The 21,828-nt window shown below is 44.1% G+C and overlaps 1 protein-coding gene across 1 annotated transcript; it reads left to right on the top strand.

Moving 5' to 3' along the window:
* The first annotated feature begins 13,537 nt into the window (after positions 1-13,537).
* LOC131422241 (oncomodulin) lies at positions 13,538-16,960 on the top strand. Its single transcript, XM_058569298.1, has 4 exons — positions 13,538-13,598; positions 14,210-14,342; positions 14,795-14,904; positions 16,935-16,960. The coding sequence occupies exons 1-4, from the start codon at positions 13,538-13,540 to the stop codon at positions 16,958-16,960; spliced, it is 330 nt and encodes a 109-aa protein (XP_058425281.1).
* The last annotated feature ends 4,868 nt before the right edge of the window (positions 16,961-21,828 follow it).

A 21,828-nucleotide genomic window follows, 5' to 3' on the forward strand; every position in this document is an offset into this window, starting at 1 on the left:
TGAGAAAGTGTCAGGGAACTACAGAGAGCTGGCACTGAGCACAACCTGCCCACCCTGTCAACACTTTTCACCCACATTGACTCCTCCAAAACTCAAAGCCGGCATCTGAGATGGACACCATTCTGATAGAAAGGAAAGCAGAAATAGAGTGTCCGCACAGGTATTTCGGCAGAGACCATTTCTGGCCTGAGATCTCCCAGCCAGTTTGTGGCAAACTTGGGTTTGGACTCTGATGTCGTGGCTCCAAACTCGGGCCACGGCAGCAGGTGCTTCTCACCCCAGGCTCCTGTCTGCTGCTGGCCTTTGATGAGCAGATGCTCAGGGAAAGCCCAGTGGGGAGAGACGCCAGAGGGGTGGGATGCACTCCCTGTCTCTGGGGGAGGTGGTGAGGGGTGAGGGCGGCAGGGAGAGACTGGAGAGCGGGGGCAAGGATGGTGGGCTGTGTGCTCAGAGCCTCGAAAGCCCTGCAGGATTGGGGGAGAGACGTGGGATTCGCTCTGGCTGCTCTCGGGCCGGGGTGGATGGATGGAGCGAGGTGGAGCAGGAGACAGGTGGGCGCAGGTGCGTCGGGGAGACTGGAAGATGTCCATGGACACGGAGGGAGGGGGCCACCTTCAAGAGGTAGAGCTGAGAATCTGTGATGAATTGGATACTGGGGGGGCGGGGAGGGAGGAGGCCAAGATCCCAGGCTTGCCCCCTCCTTGGCCATGGGCCCCCTCAGCTCCAGGGACTGTGGGTGGGATCTCAGGTGAGGTGCGAACCCCAACAACTGGGGACCGCCTGTGGCTCAGACCCAAGTGAGGTGCAGAGCCTGGGGCTGTGGCCCAAGGAAGTGCTTGAGGCACACGCCCCATAGTAACCGGTTCTCAAGGGAAGAGAGCCATCAGGAAGGCTGGGTCTGTGGGGAAGGTGAACTTGAGGGGGCTTGGACCGTGTCTGAGCCCTTTCAAGGGCTGCTGGTTTTGGAAGCCAGTGGGGAGGATGGTGGAGTTCAGGTAACTGGGACCCCAGGGGCAGTGGCTCAGAGCTGGTGTTAATGTGATGAATGTTGGCGTCAGCTGGCGAGGACCAGGAAGAGGTGCGGTGTGAGGAGCGACATTTGGTGAAGGCCTGCCATGGGGTGGACACTGTGTGGGACCTGGACCTCTGGACAGGCCCTCCCTCAGGCAAAGGCAGCATTGCACGCTTGTTTCCTATCAGCTGGGAACTCCAAGTCTCCTGCACTGGGTGGGGTCTGAAGGGCAGAGGTCAGAGTGCACGCTGTGCACTTGTGTGGTCCCAGCGTTGGGAACCTCCTCTGCTCAGCTGCTCAGACCCAGCTCACCCACACCCCAGGCCCCAGACACAGCATCTTCGTGGAGGCCGATGGGGCTGGGACCCAAGTTTGGAGGTGTGCTCCAGAGCTGCTCGCCCCTTCCGAGCCCCCAGTTCCTTCATCCGTAAGATGTGGATGACTCAGGTGGGGATGGGGAGGGTTGAGCAGGAAGTAAGAGATGGCAGGAGTGGGGGAGGGGTTGTTGGACAGGGGACTGATGGAGTCCTGTGGAGGGAGGGGACAGGGAGAGTCCACTGTCAGCCAGCGCCCTGTCCTGGCTCTTCCTTCCCGAAGGCAGAACATCAGCCTTGGGAGGAGAGCACTCTGGGTGCTGCCTCTGCCCCACACCCGCCTTCTCTGCCCCGTGGGTCACAGGCTGCCACAGCCCAGCACCCACATTCTCCACACCTCCACACCTCCTGTCTCCTTCGCTGCCGCTCTGCACCTGCAGGTTGGGGCCCTGGGGCCGCAGGGAAACTTTGTGCTCCAGGGAGTAGGAGTGGGACGGCTAGCTTTAGGGAGCTATTCTGTGCCGTGTTGACAAATATGGCATTAGTATATACAGTACTTTTCAATATGTTTCCCCTCCTGAATTTAATTTAATTTAATTTAATTCCTTGGAAAACAGGTTGGCGGTGTCTTAAAATGTTGCAACTACCACATGACCCAGCTATTCTACTCAGCTTCCTCCACTGAAGAATTGGGATTCCCAAGACACGCCCTCTCTCCCATCCTGTTAAAGACAACCTCTACGGCCACCACTGCCCTTGCAGAACATTCTGTGTCAGCAGTGGTGAGCCGCCCCCGGGGCTCCCTCGTTCAAGGACTTCTCACCAAGAAGTTCTTGAGCATTTTTCACTAAAAGTCTGTCCTTGGAGTTTTTGCTGTCTGACCAACTCTGTGGTTTATTTGATCAAGTTATTGATTTTGACCCAGGGCAAGAAATATTGGGAGAGGCCAAAACTGCTCAGGCATGTATGAAATGTTAGAGGAGAAAAGAAACAAAATGCTTTAGAGGGCTGATTTTTTCATGAACGAGAAAGGTGAGCGTCTCAGTCTCAACTTACCGATGGGCTGGAGGTAATGTTTAAAGGAGACTAAGTGAGTTAATTAAGGAGAAATCGCAACTAAACCCAACATCAAGAGAGAGGACAGCATTTCCTGCTCCGGTGCACCCTCCTCTTATCTGTCTGCTCTTCCCTAGGATGCTTGTGCTTTGAGGGGCTCCTTGAATTGGGAAGAAATCCCTCCAAGAACCAGACCCCTGGGAAAAACATTGAATAGGACAAACTTCAGGGAAGGGGCAGTGTCATCCATAAGTTCCAGAGACCTCAGACATCACAGACAGGTCAAAATCTAGGAGATTGTTCTAAGGCTTCAGGAGCTCTCACATTCTTATCTAGACATAGCCTTGAATAGATAGACAATCAGAAGACGTGGGATCACACCCTCACTCTGACCTTTCTAGCTGTCTGACCTTGGGGAATTCACCCAAGCTCTTAGAACACCAGTTTTCTTATTCATTTACTCCATAAATTTTTATGGTGTGCCTATTATGTGCCTGGCACTAGGAATAAAAATTATTAATTGATTGGCTAATTAAACAAATATTACTGGTATAGAAGTAATAAATATAAAATAAGTGTATATACATCACAGAGCCCCCGGAATCTCACTACGTACATGTGAGATAATAGAAAGTACATATATTGGTCTCTGCCCCCCGTTCCTGGCACAGAGCTCCTGAAACCCTTGTAATTTCCCAAGTGGTGAGAGCACTAGGAGCATCTTTTGTTCTAATATTTGGTCTTGGACTCTGATTCTTGACACAAAGTTTTAAAATCTTTGGAATTTCCCGGGTGATAGGAATGTCTTTTGTTCCAATGAAGCGACTCTTAGTGGGACTGGTCACCAGAAAGACCAAGCCATGATTAGAAGCTTGGCATTTTCAGCCCCACCCCCCATTCTCCAGAGAGGGGAGAGGGACTGGAAATGGAGCTAATAATCGATCGTGCCTATGTGATGAAACCTCATAAAAATCCCAAAAGTATGGGGTCTGGAGAGCTTCTAGGAAGATTTCAGTACGAATCTAAGGGCAGGCACATTCTAGCCATCTAATCTCTGAAATTTATCATAGTCTCCTCATCTATAAAATGGGAGCATGAATACCTGACTTTCAGGAATGGTCTGAGCAGTGAAATATACAAGTTCTTAACCTATGTTATAAGTGTATGGGCCATGTGTGGCTTTCCGCATGAGTGAAATAGGCAGAATTTAAAAGATGGCCAACCTTTATTATTTTACATGTCTGAGTGTTATGTTGGTGGGTCAGCAATGTTTGGATGAGTAATAACACAGAGATGTACATAATTCATAAATTGTTATATTTTAAATCCATAGAATTTATTTTTATTCCCTTATTTTTAGCAAAAAAAATAATATTATAATAAAATTTTCATATAATTAATGTTCTACTTCAACAATGATCTCAAGGACTAAAAAATAAAATGCAGTTGTATTCCAAGTATATGACATTTGAATATATTTTCATCAAAAACATATATTAAAAGTAAAAAATTGTTAAATCTAAATTATTTTTATGTTTTCACAAAATTGTTTTTCCTTCTAAAGTATTCAAAATCAGCTATTAACATTAAAAGGTAAAATATAAAAAGTATAGTTAATGAATATCAAAATTGTTAATCAAAATTATTTAAGTAACGCTAAAGTGTTTAATGTTTTAAAATCATTGAATTTCATTAAACCTTATTAAATTTTTCCAGAAATAAAACAATTCACAATTCTAGTATTCAATGCCCAAGCAGTTGCCCACGTAAAAATTGATACCACACTTCTCTCATTTTACCTCTAGACCTACATGTACACAAATCAAGAATGACATGAGTTGTTTAATGTTGTAAATTCTCCTTAGCTACCACGCAATTGTTGATTAACAAGGGCTAATTTGTGAATATCACTGGAATCACAAATTAAAACACCCAGAGAAGGAGGAAAACAGACATTCAGCACTACTGGGAAATAATACTTAGTTATACGAGAATTTAGAATATTTAACGTATCTGAGAGAAAGTATCTGATGACTTAATTTGTCTTTTTTTCTTTCCTAAAATTCCCACTACTCAAATCCTCCCCTCATTCTCTGTCCACCTCTGAGGTCAGGAGTGGCACACTCCACACATCTTCAAACACAGTCATCTTTTGTTTTGAGGACGTAGAGCAAGGGGTGTGAAGAAGCATCTCCCTGGGGCCTGAGCAGTGTCAGCCACGAGAGTGGATGTTTAGTTACAGGTCGTGCTGGGTCTCAAGTGACAGGAGGGCCCGTGTGTTCTTTCATACATTTCTGCTTGTGTTTGTGATATGTGGCACTTCTAGTGCATGGGGCCAGGGCAGGGGCCTCCCTGCCTACTCTATGCTGCTCCCTGGGCATATTAGTTTGCTCAGGCTGCCATAACAAAATACCACAGATTGAGTAGCTTAAACAACAGAAATCTATTGTCTCACACTTCAGGAGGCTGGAAGTCCAAGATCAAGGTGTCGGCAGGGTTGGTTTATCTTGAGGCCTCTATACTTGGCTGGCAGACAGCCACCTTCTCCCTTGTCTTCACACAGTCTTTCCTCTGTGTGTACACATCTCTGTGTGATCTTGACGTCCGTCTGTATGTCCTGATCTCCTCTTCTTATAAGGACACCAGTCAGATTGGATTAGGGCCCACCCTAATGACTTCATTTCAATTTAATTACCTCTTTAAAGGCCCTATCTCCAGATACAGTCACATTATGAGATCCTGGGCCTTAGAATTTCCACATATGAAAGTGGAGGGGAGGTACACAATTCATCCCATAACACTGGACCACTCTCATACAGCATTCTACTAGATTTCTCCTCCTCTCTGGCAGCTCTTTATCTTTGTTCAGGCTCATCCTCCTCTTCCAAGAGGTCCTCAAGATTCAGGCCTGAGCCCTCAGCCCTGCTTACTCTACCCTCTGTCCCCAGGCAGGCTGAGCCATACCCATGGCTTCAATTGCCAGCTGTTCAAGAATGACTTGAAAATGTGCATGTCCTGCCTATACCTCTCCTCTGAGCTCCAGATGTATTCATTCAACTAGACATCTCCACGTGGGTGGTTCACTTCAAACTCAGCTTGCTCCTAACCAAACTAGGCCAACCCCACAAACCAGGCTGCCTTCCTGTGTGCGCTGTCCCCATGAAAGGCATCACCAGCCATCTTGGGGCACCCCTGACACCTCTATCCCTCATGCCCTAAGCCATGACAAAATTCAGTCCATTTAATCTTCTAATTGCTCTCAAATCCATCCACTCCTCTTCATCTCTGCTACTACCCACTGGCCCGCGGTGCTAATTCCCTCAATGATCTCCAGCACCGGCTCTGGCCTCTGCCAATCTTTCTCCATGCTGCAGCCAGAGGGAGCTTTTGAAAATGCAAATCGAATTGAGTCACTCCCCACCTTAGACTCTTTCAATGGATCGCTTTTGTTCTTATGGTTAAGACCCAACCCTTAACATGGCCAACAAGGTCCTGAAAATAATTTCTCATTTTGTAAGTATGCATTCATTAGTGATTAGTGTGGTTATATTTTTGCTCTTTTTTTTGTTTTGTTTTTAAGTCACAGGTCCAGGCATTAGGATCTTGAGGGACATCCCTAGAAATTCCGCTGACCACACCAACCATTAAATATGATGTCAGATGAAACTTAAGGAAATTGCTCAATTTCTCATTGTTTTAAACCTGGCACTTAGCACAATGTCTGGCACATAGAAGGCACTCAATAAATATTGGTTGAATGGATGAATATTACAAGACACTTCTGAGAACGTACCTTAAAGAAAAAATAACTAAGGATGGACACGAAGATTTAGCTACAGGGATATTTGTCCCACTGCTCTTTGTAATAATAAGGATATGAAAATAACCCAGATGTCCAATAATTGGGGACTGATGACATTAGAGACCCCCATACGGGAGAATTATACATAGTCATTAAAAATCATGGTATATAGATTTATACTTATTGACAGGGGAAAATGTTCACTATGTGTATATATATATATATATACATATATATATTTTCTTTGCTGAGGAAGATTTGCTGTGAGCTAACATCCGCTGCCAATCTTCCTGTTTTTTTTGCTTGAGGAAGATTAGCCCTGAGCTAACATCTGTGCCAATCTTCTATTCTGTATGTGGGTGCCTGCCACAGCATGGCTGACAAATGGTGTAGGTCTGTGCTCAGGATCTGAACCCCCAAATCTGGGCTGCCAAAGCAGAGCATGCAGAACTTGAACCACCAGGCCACGGGGCCAGCCCCAAATGTTCACAATATACTAAGTGAAAAAGTAGGCTACTGAGATCATGACCCCATTTTATTGTTTAAAATATTTAAAAAATATTAGCATCAGTGATCTCTAGTGATGAGTTACATTTCATTTTTCTTTTCTTCTTCTCTCTTCTCTTTCTCCTTCTTCTTTTTCTGTCTTTTTTTTTTGCTTATCTGTATTTTCTACAATGAACCAGTATTATGTTTTTAATAATACTTTCAAAATGATTTAACTTCCACACACACACACACACACACACACACATACACACACACACACACAGAAATACTGCATATAAGCCAGGCTTATGGCTTGTTCATTCATTTGCTGAATGTGCCCCAGCCTAGCCAGGTACTGTGTTAGTATTTGTAATCATAGATGTGCATGGTAGTCTAGATACATGTTCTGCTTAAGCCAAGCTATCCTAATGTTATCATATCTTAAATTAAATTATAGTATCCTCTCTTGCCCTTAGAAATTCCCCCTAAGGAAGCTGGTCCAGCACACACATGACCCTGAATCTGAAGTGAATTATTGAGGGGAACAGGTGGGTACATGCTCCACTCCCCGCAACTTCCCAAACAACCACCAGCTCCCCTGCTTTAGGACCACGTACCGTGACCCTCTCCCAGGCAAGGCGAGGTGACGGGGAGGATTGTGGTGATGATTCACTTACACCAGAGAGTCTGTTATTCCTTATCTAGTGGCTTGAAGGCAAACTTGAACCTCTTTCTTTCTAAAGGGAAGAAGGCGTTGTGGAAGTCCAGGAGACTGACTATCTTGGGAATTTTTTAGTTGGCTCTAAGGAAGATTCCAAGGATGAGTTCTGGTCCTGCCACTTAAACAGCTATTCAACCTGGCATATCTCATAACCTCCCTTTTCCTCATGGGGGTAATAATATTTCAGAGTTGTTGCAATGACTAAATGACACAATGGCATAATATTGGTAAACCAGGCAATGTTGTACAAGCATAAGTCATGAGCAGGGCTGCCTTTGCGGGTGAGCGCCCTGCACAGTCCATTGGCCCTGCGCTTGGATGGCCCCGTGCTTGGTTTAATGCTCTGCTACCTACATACTGAAATTTTTTTCTTTTGTGAGGAAGATCAGCCCTGAGCTAACATCCGTGCTAATCCTCCTCTTTTTGCTGAGGAAGACCGGCTCTGAGCTAACATCTATTGCCAATCCTCCTCCTTTTTTTCTTCCCCAAAGCCCCAGTAGATAGTTGTATGCCAAAGTTGCACATCCTTCTAGTTGCCGCATGTGGGACACGGCCTCAGCATGGCCAGAGAAGCGGTGCGCCGGTGCGTGCCCGGGATCTGAACCCGGGCCGCCAGTAGCGGAGCGCGCGCACTCAACCACTAAGCCACGGGGCTGGCCCCCATACTGAAATTCTTAATTTGTGAACAAGGGGACTTGCATTTTCATTTCATACTGGGTCCCACAGATTATGTGGCTGGTGGGGGTTATGAGCCTTATTTTGTTGCCATACCCATAGGAGATCACAAGGGATGCATTCGGTCCAATGTTTAATAAAAACTGTAAATCCAGCGGAGGTCAGCCCTTATCGACACAGGGCTGTGTGCTTGGGGGGCCTACCATACCTTTGTCACTTATTCATTTAGTTGTGAAACCTGCAAACCGTCCTTTTCGTTCAGCTCTAAGACATTTTAGTTTTTGTTAGCAAACAGCATTACTTTGCCTCACTAACGAGCTTGTTCTAGGCTCCCGTGTGTGAATTTCTTTAACAAATTATTGCTAAGTCTCTTTGCATGGGAAAGGAAATCCTCTGCTAGAGAAATGTCTCATTTATAAAGAATCAGCTAGATGTTTAAATTCAGATTTTTTTAGCTTCTCTAACTTATCAGTCAAGAGTTGCTTTCCTGGGGGTCTTGCTAGTTCATCACTGACATTTAAGAATCTCAGCTCTTAATGTTCTCAAATGATTTGCAGTAGTCCTGCTTTGGAGTTTGAAATCTGTCTTCCACAACAGGCTCTCTTGCTGTTCCTATAAAAACTTCCCCTCACTTTGGGTCAGTGTTAGGAAGTTGCCGGATTCAGGGATCTCACACAAAATCTCTTGGAATAGATGGGGAACTACAAAGCACAGGGATGGTTTTATCCATACTGGCCATTGTTTACATAAGACTTCAGACTCCCACCACGTCCTCCTTATGACCGGTCACTGTCTCCCTGATGAGGCCAGGGCCTCTCATCTCCACTGCTGGAGCCTCTGGTGCTATTAAATGCCAGGCGTTGGGGGTTGAGGGTGAACAAGACACACACACTCCCTACTTTACAGGAGCATCCATTTTAGGGAGGAGATGGACAATAAGCAAGCAAACAAAGAAATAAACCAGATAATTTCAGTTTGTGGTAAGTGCTCTGGAGAAAAAAACACAGCGTGATGAGATTGATGGGGTAGACAGGGAGGCCTCTCTGTGAAGAGGCTGTCAGAAAAAGCTTTTCCTCTACCTTCTTATATTCAGTGACTGGGGCCTGTAAATTAAACTGACAAAAGATGGATTAACAAGAGAAAAGGTACAATTTTATTTTACTTGCATCAGAGTTCACAGGAAAGAAGTGAAACTCAAAGAAGTGACTAGACTTGGAGCTTATATACCATTTTAACAAAGGGCAATAAATCGTGAGACATGATTAGACAAAGGAAAGGGCTTTGGGCCTTTAGGGGTGATAAACCATGGGAAGTGACTAGGAAATATATGGGGGAACTAATGGGAGATGAGGGTTATTTTAGGAAGGTCTGTCTATGCAGAATCATCTTGGCGTCAACTCTCCGTTTCCAGTGATACGTGTTGCTCTCCCCTTCCTGGTGCAGGGAAGACACCTTTTTCGCGGGACATTATGCCCTGCTTTTAGGCAGATAAGGGGAGAGCAGAGAACTCTACTTGCATTTGTTGTTTCTCTATTGCCTTCAGCCCCAAGTAGTTCAAGTGGCATATTTTGGGTGGCATATTCTGATCCCCTCCAGGGTCAAGATGACATCTCTTTCTCAGCTGTGAGGTAATTACCCTCAGCCTCCTAGTGATGCCAGTTAAGCCTCTCTAGTCACAGCCCTGCTATGAACACAAGAAGCTGAGACCACAGCTGAGTGTCTGGGTCTCGCCTGATGGAAGCCCTGCAAAGCCCTGGGATCACTCAGCCCAGAGGACAGAGAGAGGCTGCAGCCAGCCAATGCCTGATCCCACAGCTGCCACCCACCAGACCTCAAGGCCCAAATCACAGGACAGGACCCTCCGTCCTTCTCTGCTCAACCTGTGGGGATAGCAACCATTTTTTTAAGTAACTTTCTGTTGAAATAAAACACACATACAGGAAAGTGCCCAGTAAATTTTCATAAAGTAAATGCTCCCATGTAACCAGCACCCAGAGCAAGAAATAAAACACTATCAACACTCCAGGACCTCCCCACCCCCATTTACTATGTAGTAGTTACCCTGCCCTCAAGGGTAACTACTATCCCCTTCTAGCACCTTAGATGAGTTTTTCCTGGAATATCTTTGTTTTAAAAAGGCTGGAAGGCAAATAACAGCAATAATGATGCTACCATTGATTGCTCATTTGCCGTGTGCCTGGCCCAATGCCAGGTGCTTCGCGTGGATTACTTGTCAATAACCCTATAGAGTAGGTTGTATTATCATCTCCACTTTAAAACCGGACATTGAGGCTCAGGGTAAGAGATTTGTTCAAGTTCATTCATTCCACAAATGTATTTATTGAATAGTTACAATGTGACAAGGAAGGTGCTAGTGAGAGGCTGAATCTAAAAATGGACAACGGTCAGACGGTATGTAAAAGCAGAACTCTGACCGACTGTCTGCAGCAACCAGCCCAGGAAGCCAGCCTGCCATCTATAAGTCAGACTTGTGGGAAGTCAGACCACTACCTCCAGCAAGTAATCCAGGACGCTAAACAATAACTCTGATAACAGTTGGCCACAAACAGCCAAGACTTGATTAATAACTGCCAGCTTCCCTAATTTTTGTCCCTGCTTCCAACTTCGGACCAACCAGAGAAAGCCAATATGCTCCCCTATGCAACCACATGGGATGCCCCCTTCTAGTTAACCCGCCTCCAGTGTCCCCAGGCTGACACCTCCCATCAGGGCCAACCTGAAGCCTCCCCTTCTTTCACTCTAAAGCTTTCCCGCTCCCGTCTGCCTTTGAGTCTCTGCCAACACAAGTGACAGTGGCCGACTCTCTTGTTGTAGGAGGTTCTGAATAAACAGCCTTTTCCTGTTGTCATCTGGTTGGCCTTCGTTTATGTCCTCACTGGGGATATGGAGATGAGCGAACACAGTCCCTGAACCTGCCATCATGGGTCTTACTGTCCATTGGGCAGAGGGACACTATTCAAGTAGTCACAGCAAGTGGGGTGTTGCAGCTGTGATTTTGCTATAAGAGAGAAGCACAGAGGTTCAATTGCCTGTGAAGTGGGGGGTCTGACCTAGTCCAGGAGTCAGGGAAGGCTTCCTGGAAGAAGTGATGCTTGAGCAGAGATGTAAAGGCTGTATATGAGATACCTAACGCAAGAGGAAGGAGAAGAGTGTTCCAGGCAAAGAAAACAGTATGAAGGGGACCTGGCTTGGAAGGAGGGTGGAAGGATGGTCAGACGAGGCTGGAGCAGTCCGCAGGGGCCAGATCACACTGGGCCTTCAAGGTTGCGGGAAAGACTTTGTCTTCTAAGAAGCGGGAGCCAGCGCTTGGAGGCCCCTCTCTAGAGTTCCTGAACTGTCTACTTCTAAGCCACTGAATATTTCTGATTGCAACATTGGATTTGTTTTTGACTTTTAAAAGTCTTGAATTCAGTCTTAAAAGAGATGGAAATCCTGTCATATGCTACCTCATGGATGAACCTTGAGGATATTATGCTAAGTGAAATAAGCCAGTCACGAAAAGACAAATACTGCAAGATTCTACTAAGAATAGGTGTCTAAAGTAGTTTAACTCCTAGAGATAGAAAGTAGAGGGTGGTTTCCAGTGCTGAGGGGAGGAGGAATGGGGAGTTCTTGTTCCCTGGGTATAGAGTTCAGCTTTGCAAGATGAAAAAGTTTTAGAGACCTATTGTACATCATGTGCATGTAGTTAGCACTACTATACCATATGTACACTTAAAAATGGTTAAGATGGGGACTGGCCCGGTGGCGTAGTTGTTAAGTTCGCATGCTCCACTTCGGTGGCCCGGGGTTCGCGGGTTTGGATCCCAGGCGAGGACCTACACCACTTATCAAACCGTGCTGTGACGGTGTCCCACATACAAAAAATAGAGGAAGATGGGTACAGATGGTAGCTCAGGGACAATTTTCCTCAAGCAAAAAGAGGAAGATTGGCAACAGTTGTTAGCTCAGGGCCAATCTTGCTCACCCCTGAACACCTATGAACACCTCCCAAAAAATGGTTAAGACGGTAAATTTTATATTGTGTGTTTTCTACCGCAATTTAAAAAAAAAGTAGTCTAGTGCAGTGCTGGCCGTATAAAGACTCAATAAATGTTTGCTGAACCTGAGGTCTCAAGTCCTGGCCGCGTATTTTTTCTGCAAATTTTAGCTATGGAATTGGGAACGGTTGGTTGTTTTCCTCCTTTTTGCCTTTTTAGTGTGTGCAATTTAAGATATAGCTGGGAAATATAAAAGTCAAGACTTTCTTGGAAAGTCATCTACCCCTTTGCTGGGCAAGTCCTGTGTGTCCATCCAACACTAACTTTGAGTCTGTCCACTCCGGACTGAGGTCGGCTTCACACATGCACAGTTTCAGAGGGTGACAACAGACCTGCCTCAAACAGCAGTCACTTATATCTGGGGAGCCCTTTTCAGTTTGCGGGGCACCCCCATATGTGTTCACCTCATTTCAGCCAGTCTCCTCTTCACCAGGTCTTCTAGTGTTTTCTCCCCACTTCGCCAGCAGGGTTCGTTTGCAGAATTGAAAACTTTGTTAAGGTTTGTTTGAAGTGTGTTTTTAAAAATTGGCTGTTCCCACCCACATTCCCTTGAGATATAAATTGAAAAAAAAAAAAGAGGTTTAATTAGTAAGGCAAGACATTCGAGCTACGTCCACTTGATCCTCAAAAAGGAAATCTAAGAGGTGCTTACTATCACTTTTTCAATCCTATATAAGGTTGGTCAGTCAGGCATCAGAAGCACATCCGTTTTTTGCTCCTTCTACTCTTTTTCCGGATTCTTTTTGGGAGAAAATCTAAAACGGTGAGTAGCTGGTGGACCTACCAGACCCCAGACTGTTCTTTCCTACATGAGTTCACATTAGGCTTGTGCATGCTGTGCTCAGTTTCCTCTTCTCTCTTGGAGTTGATACCTGGAAGGATTTTGATCTCTGGTAGATGGGCTTTTCATGTCTCTGATTCCCGTCGTTCAGGACAGGTAGCATCTGTTCCACAGAAGGTCTGCAAGCAGCCCAAGCTCTATCCTTTCCCACGTGGAATTTGCAACGTTGTATTTCCCTGGCTGGTGTATGAAAATGCTATTGCATTTGTGACATGGTTTACTTCCAGATGGTTTGTAGATGTCTATGTAAGTGATCAATTGTGTAAATATAATTTTTTACTAGGAAAACAGAGTCAGATTGTTCTTTAGTCTGCATTTTTTAATTTCATGTTTGGAGTATATTCAGGAGAGGGACATTGAGAACAAAGGGGGCTGGGATCTTTTCCGTATTTGGTTTTTATTTGGATATTCTGTCCCATCACTTAATACAATACGGCGCTTATCACATTTTAAAAATTCTCGACAAAGACACAGTTTCAGGAGGCCTAGGAGGGTGTGGTCCCCCAGACGTGCACGTTCCTGCTTGCCCTTGACCATGTCTCGTTTATTCTGTGAACAGGTGGAAAATGAGCATCACAGACGTCCTCAGTGCGGACGACATTGCGGCGGCCCTGCAGGAGTGCCAAGGTGAAGGGCAAATGAGGCGGGGTGGGCATTTCTCATGTATTCACTCCTCCAGCAAAGCCACGAAAATTAAAATGTGGACGTTGCTGAAAATTCATGGGATCACAGAATCAAACTGTTATTAGCTAAAAAACTAAAGTTACAGGGATATGAGATCTGAGCATATGATTACATTTCTGTAAGGCAAAAGAAACTTAGTAAAAGTGAAAAAAGAAATCAGTAGATGCCATGTAGGCTGTTTGAATCCAATGATTGCATTTGCTCCCATCAATTAGACTAGGGATGCTGGAGTCTTGGATACAGAACCTATAAAAGGGGCAGGGGGAGGCACAGAGGGGAGGAGAAAAGAGAAGTGGAGACGGACAGTCAAATGGAGAGGGAACGCTGAGGAAGGGGCTGGGAGATGATATCACAAAGCCAGCCGGTTTGGCTGCCTCAAAATCTTGGACCAGTCACATCCCTCTTTGTCTTTTGAAAAAATTTTTGAATAGGGCATCTCTGCAGCTCATTGATATTATGAAAAGTACTTTTAATAACCTATGTTTTCAGCACCTTGACCCAAATACAGACTGTGATCCAATGAGCGTCAGAATAACCCATTCTCTGTTCTTCAGACCCAGATACTTTTGAACCCCAAAAATTCTTCCAGACATCGGGCCTCTCCAAGATGTCGGCTAGTCAGGTGAAGGATGTTTTTCGGTTCATAGACAACGACCAGAGTGGATACCTGGATGAAGAAGAGCTTAAGTAAGCTTAGTCCTAAGTCTGTCTGGCACCCCCAAAATTGCTAGTGGGGCTGGGGTGCAGTAGAGGCCTGTTTGCTCAGTATTTCTTCAGTGGCCAGCCTTGATGCTGGGTATTCGGCAGAGCCTCATGAAAGGGAAGAACATGAGTCAGTTGGCTGCACATCTATCCACGTGAAGCACTAAATATGGGCACCGAAAACCGTAGGTGCAAAAATTCATTAGTTTTAGGGTTTTTCTTTGGCAAATGGAGTTATCAAGAAAACTCTGAATAAACCTTTGAAAACCAATTGCCCACCATTAGTTTCTACAGTGAAGGAAACCTTTGCTTGCTAAAACTTTGACTTATTATCGCAATTGCTGGGAACAAATGGTTTGCTTCAAGAGAAAAAGAAAGGTAAGCACAGAGATGTATGGTCTTTCAGGAAATTCCCATCAATGTTTGTTATCCTGTAGGTTTTTCCTCCAGAAGTTTGAGAGTGGTGCTAGAGAACTGACCGAGTCAGAAACCAAGTCCTTGATGGCGGCTGCAGATAACGATGGCGATGGAAAAATTGGGGCTGATGGTATGTTCGCACCTGTAACATAGCATAAAAGACTAGCTGAGGGAACATCCGGGGGGCTTGGGCCGTGAGATCAGATACGTATGGGTCAAAATCCCTCTTTCTTAACCTTGCTAAGCCTTAGTCTTCTCATCTGTAAAATGGGACTAAAATAAGGGTGCAAATGATGTATGTAAAGACTCTGGCATGATGCCTGGGGATGCACCATAGAAGCTGGTCTCACTGGTGATTGTATATGAACCAGAAAATATCCTTCTCCTGACTAGGGGACTAGCTAGTTGCCTGGCCATTTGGCAACTACCTAGTCCCCTAGGGCAACTAGCTAGGCCAAGACACCCTAATGCACCTTGAAAATATGTAAGGAATTTCCACCACTGGGATTTGACCCCTTCTGACTAAGGGAAGGATTGCAATTCTCAAGTGCATCTCATACCACAGCTATTGAATTGAGCAGAAAAACCTCTTAGCTTTCAAGGGTTCAACCAAATACGTTTTATTGGACATTAGCCCATCAAATGGACAATACTAGAGAACAAATAAATCAACCACCATTTATGGAGTCTTCTGTGTGCAAAGCCCTATATGCCAATCTTAGCATAATTGCATGGCTGTAGGATTATTTTCACCTGATTTTGTCATGTTGTTTACACGCCTTTTAGCTACTTGGTGCATGCCAACTCAGAAGGGCTTACGTATGGTCCTTATGGCGGTACTAATTTGAAATTAAAAACTGCTACTTCAGATCCTTATTTTAAAAACCTATTCAAAATGATACCACTATAATTTACTACGTTGGAGTTAATGTAGCTTCTATAAATAGCTCAGAAAAATAGTTTAGGTGAGGAAAGATTGGTTTATTTAAACCTAACCATGAAAGACTTCCAAATAGGCAAAGCTTGCTAATAAACATAAGGTGAATCCCTAGTTTTCAATTCCAATCTGTAGCATCTACACATTATTATTATTATTATTATTATTATTACTATTACTATTATTATTATTATTTTGTGTGTGTGTGTGTATGTGAGGAAGATCAGTCCTGAGCTAACATCTGCCAATCCTCCTCTTTTTGCTGAGGAAGACTGGCCCTGGGCTAACATCCGTGCCCATCTTCCTCCACTTTACACGGGACGTTGCCTCGGCATGGCTTGATAAGCAGTGCGTCGGTGTGCGCCCGGGATCCGAACTCTGGGCCACCACAGCGGAGTGCACGCGCTTAACCGCTACACCACCGGGCCGGCCCCTGTGATTATTATTATTTTTTTTTTCTGTGAGGAAGATCAGCCCTGAGCTAACATCTGATGCCAATCCTTCTCCTTTTTTTTTTTGGCTGAGGAAAATTGGCCCTGGGCTAACATTCGTGCCCATCTTCCTCTACTTTATATGGGCTACCACCACAGCATGGCTTGACAAGCGGTGCGCCAGTGCACACCTGGGATCTGAACCTGCAAACCCCAGGCCTATGCAGTGGAGCGCGTGCACTTAACCACTATGCCACTGGGCCGGCCCCGCACATTATTATTATTATTATTAACATTATTATCTTTATTTTAGTAACAAACTTTTGGGGGTAGGGTTAGAGTTCAATACAGAAAGTTAGTTCAAAGTCCCACTCTATTAAATGTTTCCTAAATATGCAAAATGTAGCTACAGAATAGAAGAAAACCTCCCATTTATGTCTTAAATTGACCAGACAAAAAGTTGAATGATCCCAGATTGTGATGGGCCACTATACCAAATTCATTCATTGTCAGAGAGAAATGACTGGGTTGACAAGTTCTAATACAAGGGCTCTATTGCAAAGCTAAAGATATTTGTTAAATTAGATTATGCAGGAAGATGAAGCACTATGGACTATACGGACCTGCAATCAGTGACATTTTTTCTTCCTTTTGTGCCCTTTGAGGGGGCCATGCCCATCATCTGACAATTTGCTGCGTTTCCTTTCCTCTTCAAAACTCTCATGGGCCATAGCATGTTTGTAAAGAACTGAGCCATCTCCAATGACTCTGCTCTCACCTCTTCTGTTCTAGAATTCCAGGAAATGGTGCATTCTTAAAGACCCCAGACTATGGAGATAGACACAATCAGCTGGAAGGCCTCCAAAGCCCCAGGAATGGGAAACTCTATACCCTCCCCCTAATTTATTTATTAATTTCCCCCGAAATGCTTCTGCAATCTGCTCATTATTTTTGAGGTGATGACTGTCATTGATGACCTTTTGGTGGTGGGTATGCCCTGATGCCCCCTGTTAGGCCCTCAGCAGACAACGCCTTTAAAAATCATCCAATAAAGACACGTTTCTCACCATCTCACCATGTGTGGCTGTGTTTTGTTCCCAGCAAGGTAGAGGAATAAGAGCAATTTGGGGACCGAGGGCTTTTAGAAAGATTTCTGGTCCTATCAAGCACCAAGCGAGCCACACTCGTGTTGTGCACGAGACAACAGGGAAAACAGGTTGGGAAAAAAAAAGCACAAATATATGGCATTGTCAGGCTAGGATTTTTTCAGCGAATTTTCTGAAATGAATGTGAAGAGATTTTCGCCAGCATAAGATCATTCTTGCTTATGTGTTTTCTGCCACTGGATGTTAGATTGCCATAAGGGAGACTTAAGTAAAAGCAACTTGTACAAGACAGAAAAAATATGAGGCTACCGTGGCTATAAAGCTAAGGAGACTTGCTATGCTAGTTGAGCACAAACAGACCCATTTTCAAGCTTTTTTTCTAAAAATAAACAAGCTATCAGAGACTTGCCTGCTCTGACCCAACCTCCTGCCATACCCCCTTTTCTCAGCCTCTATTTTCCTGGCTCTTATTTGATACCACCCGAGCCAATTACACAAAGAATTGCTTTAACATTTGAGGCGAGCCTCAGGGTCCTGTTACGGGGTTTTCATTAGGGTAGGGCAATCTCAAGCCAGGAAATTCTCATTAGGCTGGTTTCCAGGTGGCAGGTTAAAGCTGTCCTCTCCGGCTGACCCCAGGGCTTGAGGACTCCTGAGAGGAAGCGAGGCATTTTCCTGGGAGCCTGCTTAAAAGCTCACACTTTTTACCCGACACCCAAGCTCACACGTCTCGGCCTATCAGGGATTGCTTCCATCACACTAAGTAGCTTAGCGACTTTGAACCCCTGTTCTTTGGAGGACTGTGTTAGAGCAGCTTTTCACAAAGTGTGGGGCATGTACTAGGAGCAGACCTCAAGATGACTTTAGGGGAACAGGGATCCACATTTTTTATTTTAATAACATGTTGTTTATTTTAATATGCGTCAGAAAAAATAAAAGCACAAACGTGATTTCAACATCACTGCTTTAGAATGAGGCTAAAGGATGTATTATTAGACATTTGAAAGTGTATCAATTTGAAGAAGAATCTTGAGGGAAAAAACCCATAAAGGTCATTTTCAAATAAGTCAAAATGTGTAAATACAGCTTGAAAATGAAGAACTCTTCGAGGAGGGCCAAAGAATGGAACCGTGTTATTTCACAGTCATCTCTCTTGTCGCCTCTCCCTGCACACACGTGTACTCCCATTCTCTCCTCACCCCTCACCCCCCTTCCTGCCAGGAATCAGGCTAGTTCCTCCCCACCTCTAGCTTCCCTTGGTGTGTGAAAATGTCTCCCAGATACATTTGTAAATCCCTCGAAATACAGACAGCAAGAGGGCCTTCCTGGCCAATACTGATAACGTAGGAGCCTTGATTCTTAAAACAATCCACATGTTGCCTTCACCTCCACACCATATATGGATACTCTGACCCTTCTGTTATTTTCAATTCATTCCACTAGCCCTTCCCAGCAAAAGATTCTTCATCCCAACAACAGTTCTCAAGGGGCCCTCTAAATAACTCAAAGTGATCCTGTAGTCCACTTTCCACGGAGCTCAGGCCACCATATGCCTCGGAGAAACAACGTAAATGATGATGCTTTTAAAATAATGGTTACGAGCTTTGAATTGACTAAGCAGTCCACGACCCCAGTGGAACAGCAAAGGCAACCCCACCCCAATCTGGGTAGAGATCGTGGGATTCTCTTATGTCTTTTCTGTCACTCAGCAGGGCATCTGTATAGGAATAATCACTGGAGGGGTTATAAGGAGCAGCCAGAGGACAATATGCATTGGGTCGTACTGATGTTCTGTCTTGGGGAAATTGGTTAGAGGACAGATGTATACAAAATGATAAATTGCCACAAAATTTTCCATAGATAGAATGATGGTTGGTTATTCGTGAATTTTGTTCATTCTACTGTTTCAAAAGTACAGTTCAAATTATTTTCTCCCATTTCAAATACATTAGTTTTTTGTTCTTCCAACCCAGTCTTAGGAACTTAATTTCAGTGTCTCTATCAATAGATAATAACTAGCAATCAAAAGGAGCCATCTCTCTGTATTTAACGCTCAAAAGGTGTCAGGTGGTATGCTTAAATGAAACACAATAATCTTGTCTTTACTCATACCAAGTTTTAATTATGTTGTTTGGATTTGGGGTGTTTTTGGGGGAGGAGTGGGTATTCTACCTCTGAATGCAGGTAACAACAACTCTGCTCATTTGAACATATTTGTTAATTATCACTTTTTATTTTTTTGGTTATTTTTCTAAGTTTAAATTTTGCAGAAATATTAGCATTTCCAAATCTTTGGTGGTAAGTATAATTTGAAAACAAAAAAATGTTTTCAAAAATTACCCAAGTTTAGTCATCATATAAATATTGTACAAAGCAATTCATTTTTAAATGGGTCCTATTCAATATGTGCCTCACAGAAAAAAGTGTGAAGGCATATATAGCAAAATGTTAACAGAAGTTATCTCCAGCTGGTAGGATTACAGAACAAGGAGGGAAGAGTGGAGGCTTTTTAAACCGCGGAGCACAGTAACTAGAGAAAATGAAAAAAGACAGGTAGAATTGATCCAATCAACTGCTTCAAGAGAGCATGTTCTCAGTGGTGGAATGATGTATTTTGACTTTGAAATGAGGGCCTAGATTGCATCAAAGTTTACAGAGCTGAAGAACCCGGTGTCTGTTATTTTTCCTAATTGTTTAGAAAATAGGGTCTCAACAGTGGCTTTAGTTTGGACTATTCTTAATTATAATTTTGGCTTATAGTTTGGTAGAGTAGCTTATAATGTAATAGAATTTGATCTCAAAGCCAGCTTTGTGCTTAATTGTTGAGACCAATAAGAATTATTAAAATACTTCAAACACTTAGTATTTTGCTTCAGCATTTGCACATTATGAAATATTCATACAATTTTTTTAAATGTACAAGTTTTCACAAAAAAAACCAAAATGGTGAAGATGTGAAATACTTGTCTATTTGTTCAGGTTTACAAGCTACATAGTTAATTCTGTGTAACGGCAGCAGTTTAATTTTGCGTAATGAGTACCTAGGAATCCAATTTCAAACAAAAACCTATCTTATATCTCTTCTGCTAATGTTAAGGTATGGTATTACTTTGCAAACACTTAAGAAGACAGATGAAATTGGAATCGCCAGGATCGTTTCCACCCGGCCTGTTAATTTATTCACTGGAAAGGCTACTTATTTACATAATGTTTTAACTGGTTTCAAAAAGTCAACTTTCTTTGGTAGGGGGTGGATTTTGACACTGTTTTCTCAGGAGTTCTACAGCAAATGTAAATGGCTTCACATCTGAAACTATTTTCAAATTGTAAATTATTTCAAACATACAATGAGAATACACAGGCACGTAACAAACACCTGCGTACCAACTGCCTCGCTTTATGAAAACTTGGCATTATTGTCCAGTGGCTTTGTAATATGTCAACTTGCTTAGACTGTAGGTGTCCGGTCAGGGCCACAAGAGCTACTTTGCCTGAGATTTGGAGAGTGGGAGTGAAGCAGCAGCCATAGTATTTATGCTCTGGAGGTGGGTGTGGAGGTAGCTTATCCGCTGGTTCCCCTCTTTGGTGTGCGGCCCTCCTTCAACTTCCAGCTTCAGGCATGTGTTCTGTGACAAAGGACACCAGCTTTTCCCGGAGGACCCGCCATCATCAGAGTTGGGGGCAGTGAGAGACTGACATGAGATCTAGTCTATCCTCACGGGTTCCAGCTTGTCCTTACTCTCCCCCTCTTCACAATCATCTTCCCTTCCTGCCTGCCCGCACTGCAGACGTCCAGCTTCAGCATCGGATGAAGGCAATAGCCTTCCAGAGACTGTTGAACCAGCTCTCACAAGTGCGTAATACCTGTAATATACACAGATCTATATAGATCTATATCTGTACATATTACATGATTACAGAATTGCATAATACCTGTAATTAACATCTAAAAATTACATTAGTTATATATAATATATATACATATACATTTTCTACTGGTCCTGGTTCTCTGATTGAACCCTAACTTACACAATTTGCTTCAGATTTTTCATTTTGTCAATAAAAAGTCACGTGTTTTTGAAGAGACTTTACAAGTGATCACAGGAGGAAATGGAGATGGAGGACAATTTTAACTGCAGGAGAGATATGCACCCTCAGGATGAAAGTCACCTCTGAATGACACAGCGCCTCTAGGCTCTAAATCAACAGAGAGAACGTTGGTTACTTGACTCATGGGTCTGTTATTTCTGCCAAGAGAGCGGGATGAAGTGGCCCTTATGTATGGACGGCCTCAGAGGTGTATAGCACACCCAAACCTCGACGCAGCAGCTTCCTGGAGCTCAGTACTCAGCTGGGTATCGAGAGGAGAGAACTCACTAGAATGTCAGATCAGCCTGTGACCCCTGAGCTCATGGCATGCAGCAGACAGAGCTCTAAAGGAGGAGAGTCAATCTCCAATGTCCGTTTCTCCACTCTCCCTGTTCCCTCCCTCCAGAATTCATCCATTCAACACACACACACTGTGTCCTTACAGAGAACTGTGCTAGACCATGGGAGCAAGACGATGACTCCAATAGTCC

This window comes from Diceros bicornis, chromosome 26, assembly GCF_020826845.1.
Source record: "Diceros bicornis minor isolate mBicDic1 chromosome 26, mDicBic1.mat.cur, whole genome shotgun sequence".
In the NCBI taxonomy this organism is placed as follows: Eukaryota; Metazoa; Chordata; class Mammalia; order Perissodactyla; family Rhinocerotidae; genus Diceros; species Diceros bicornis.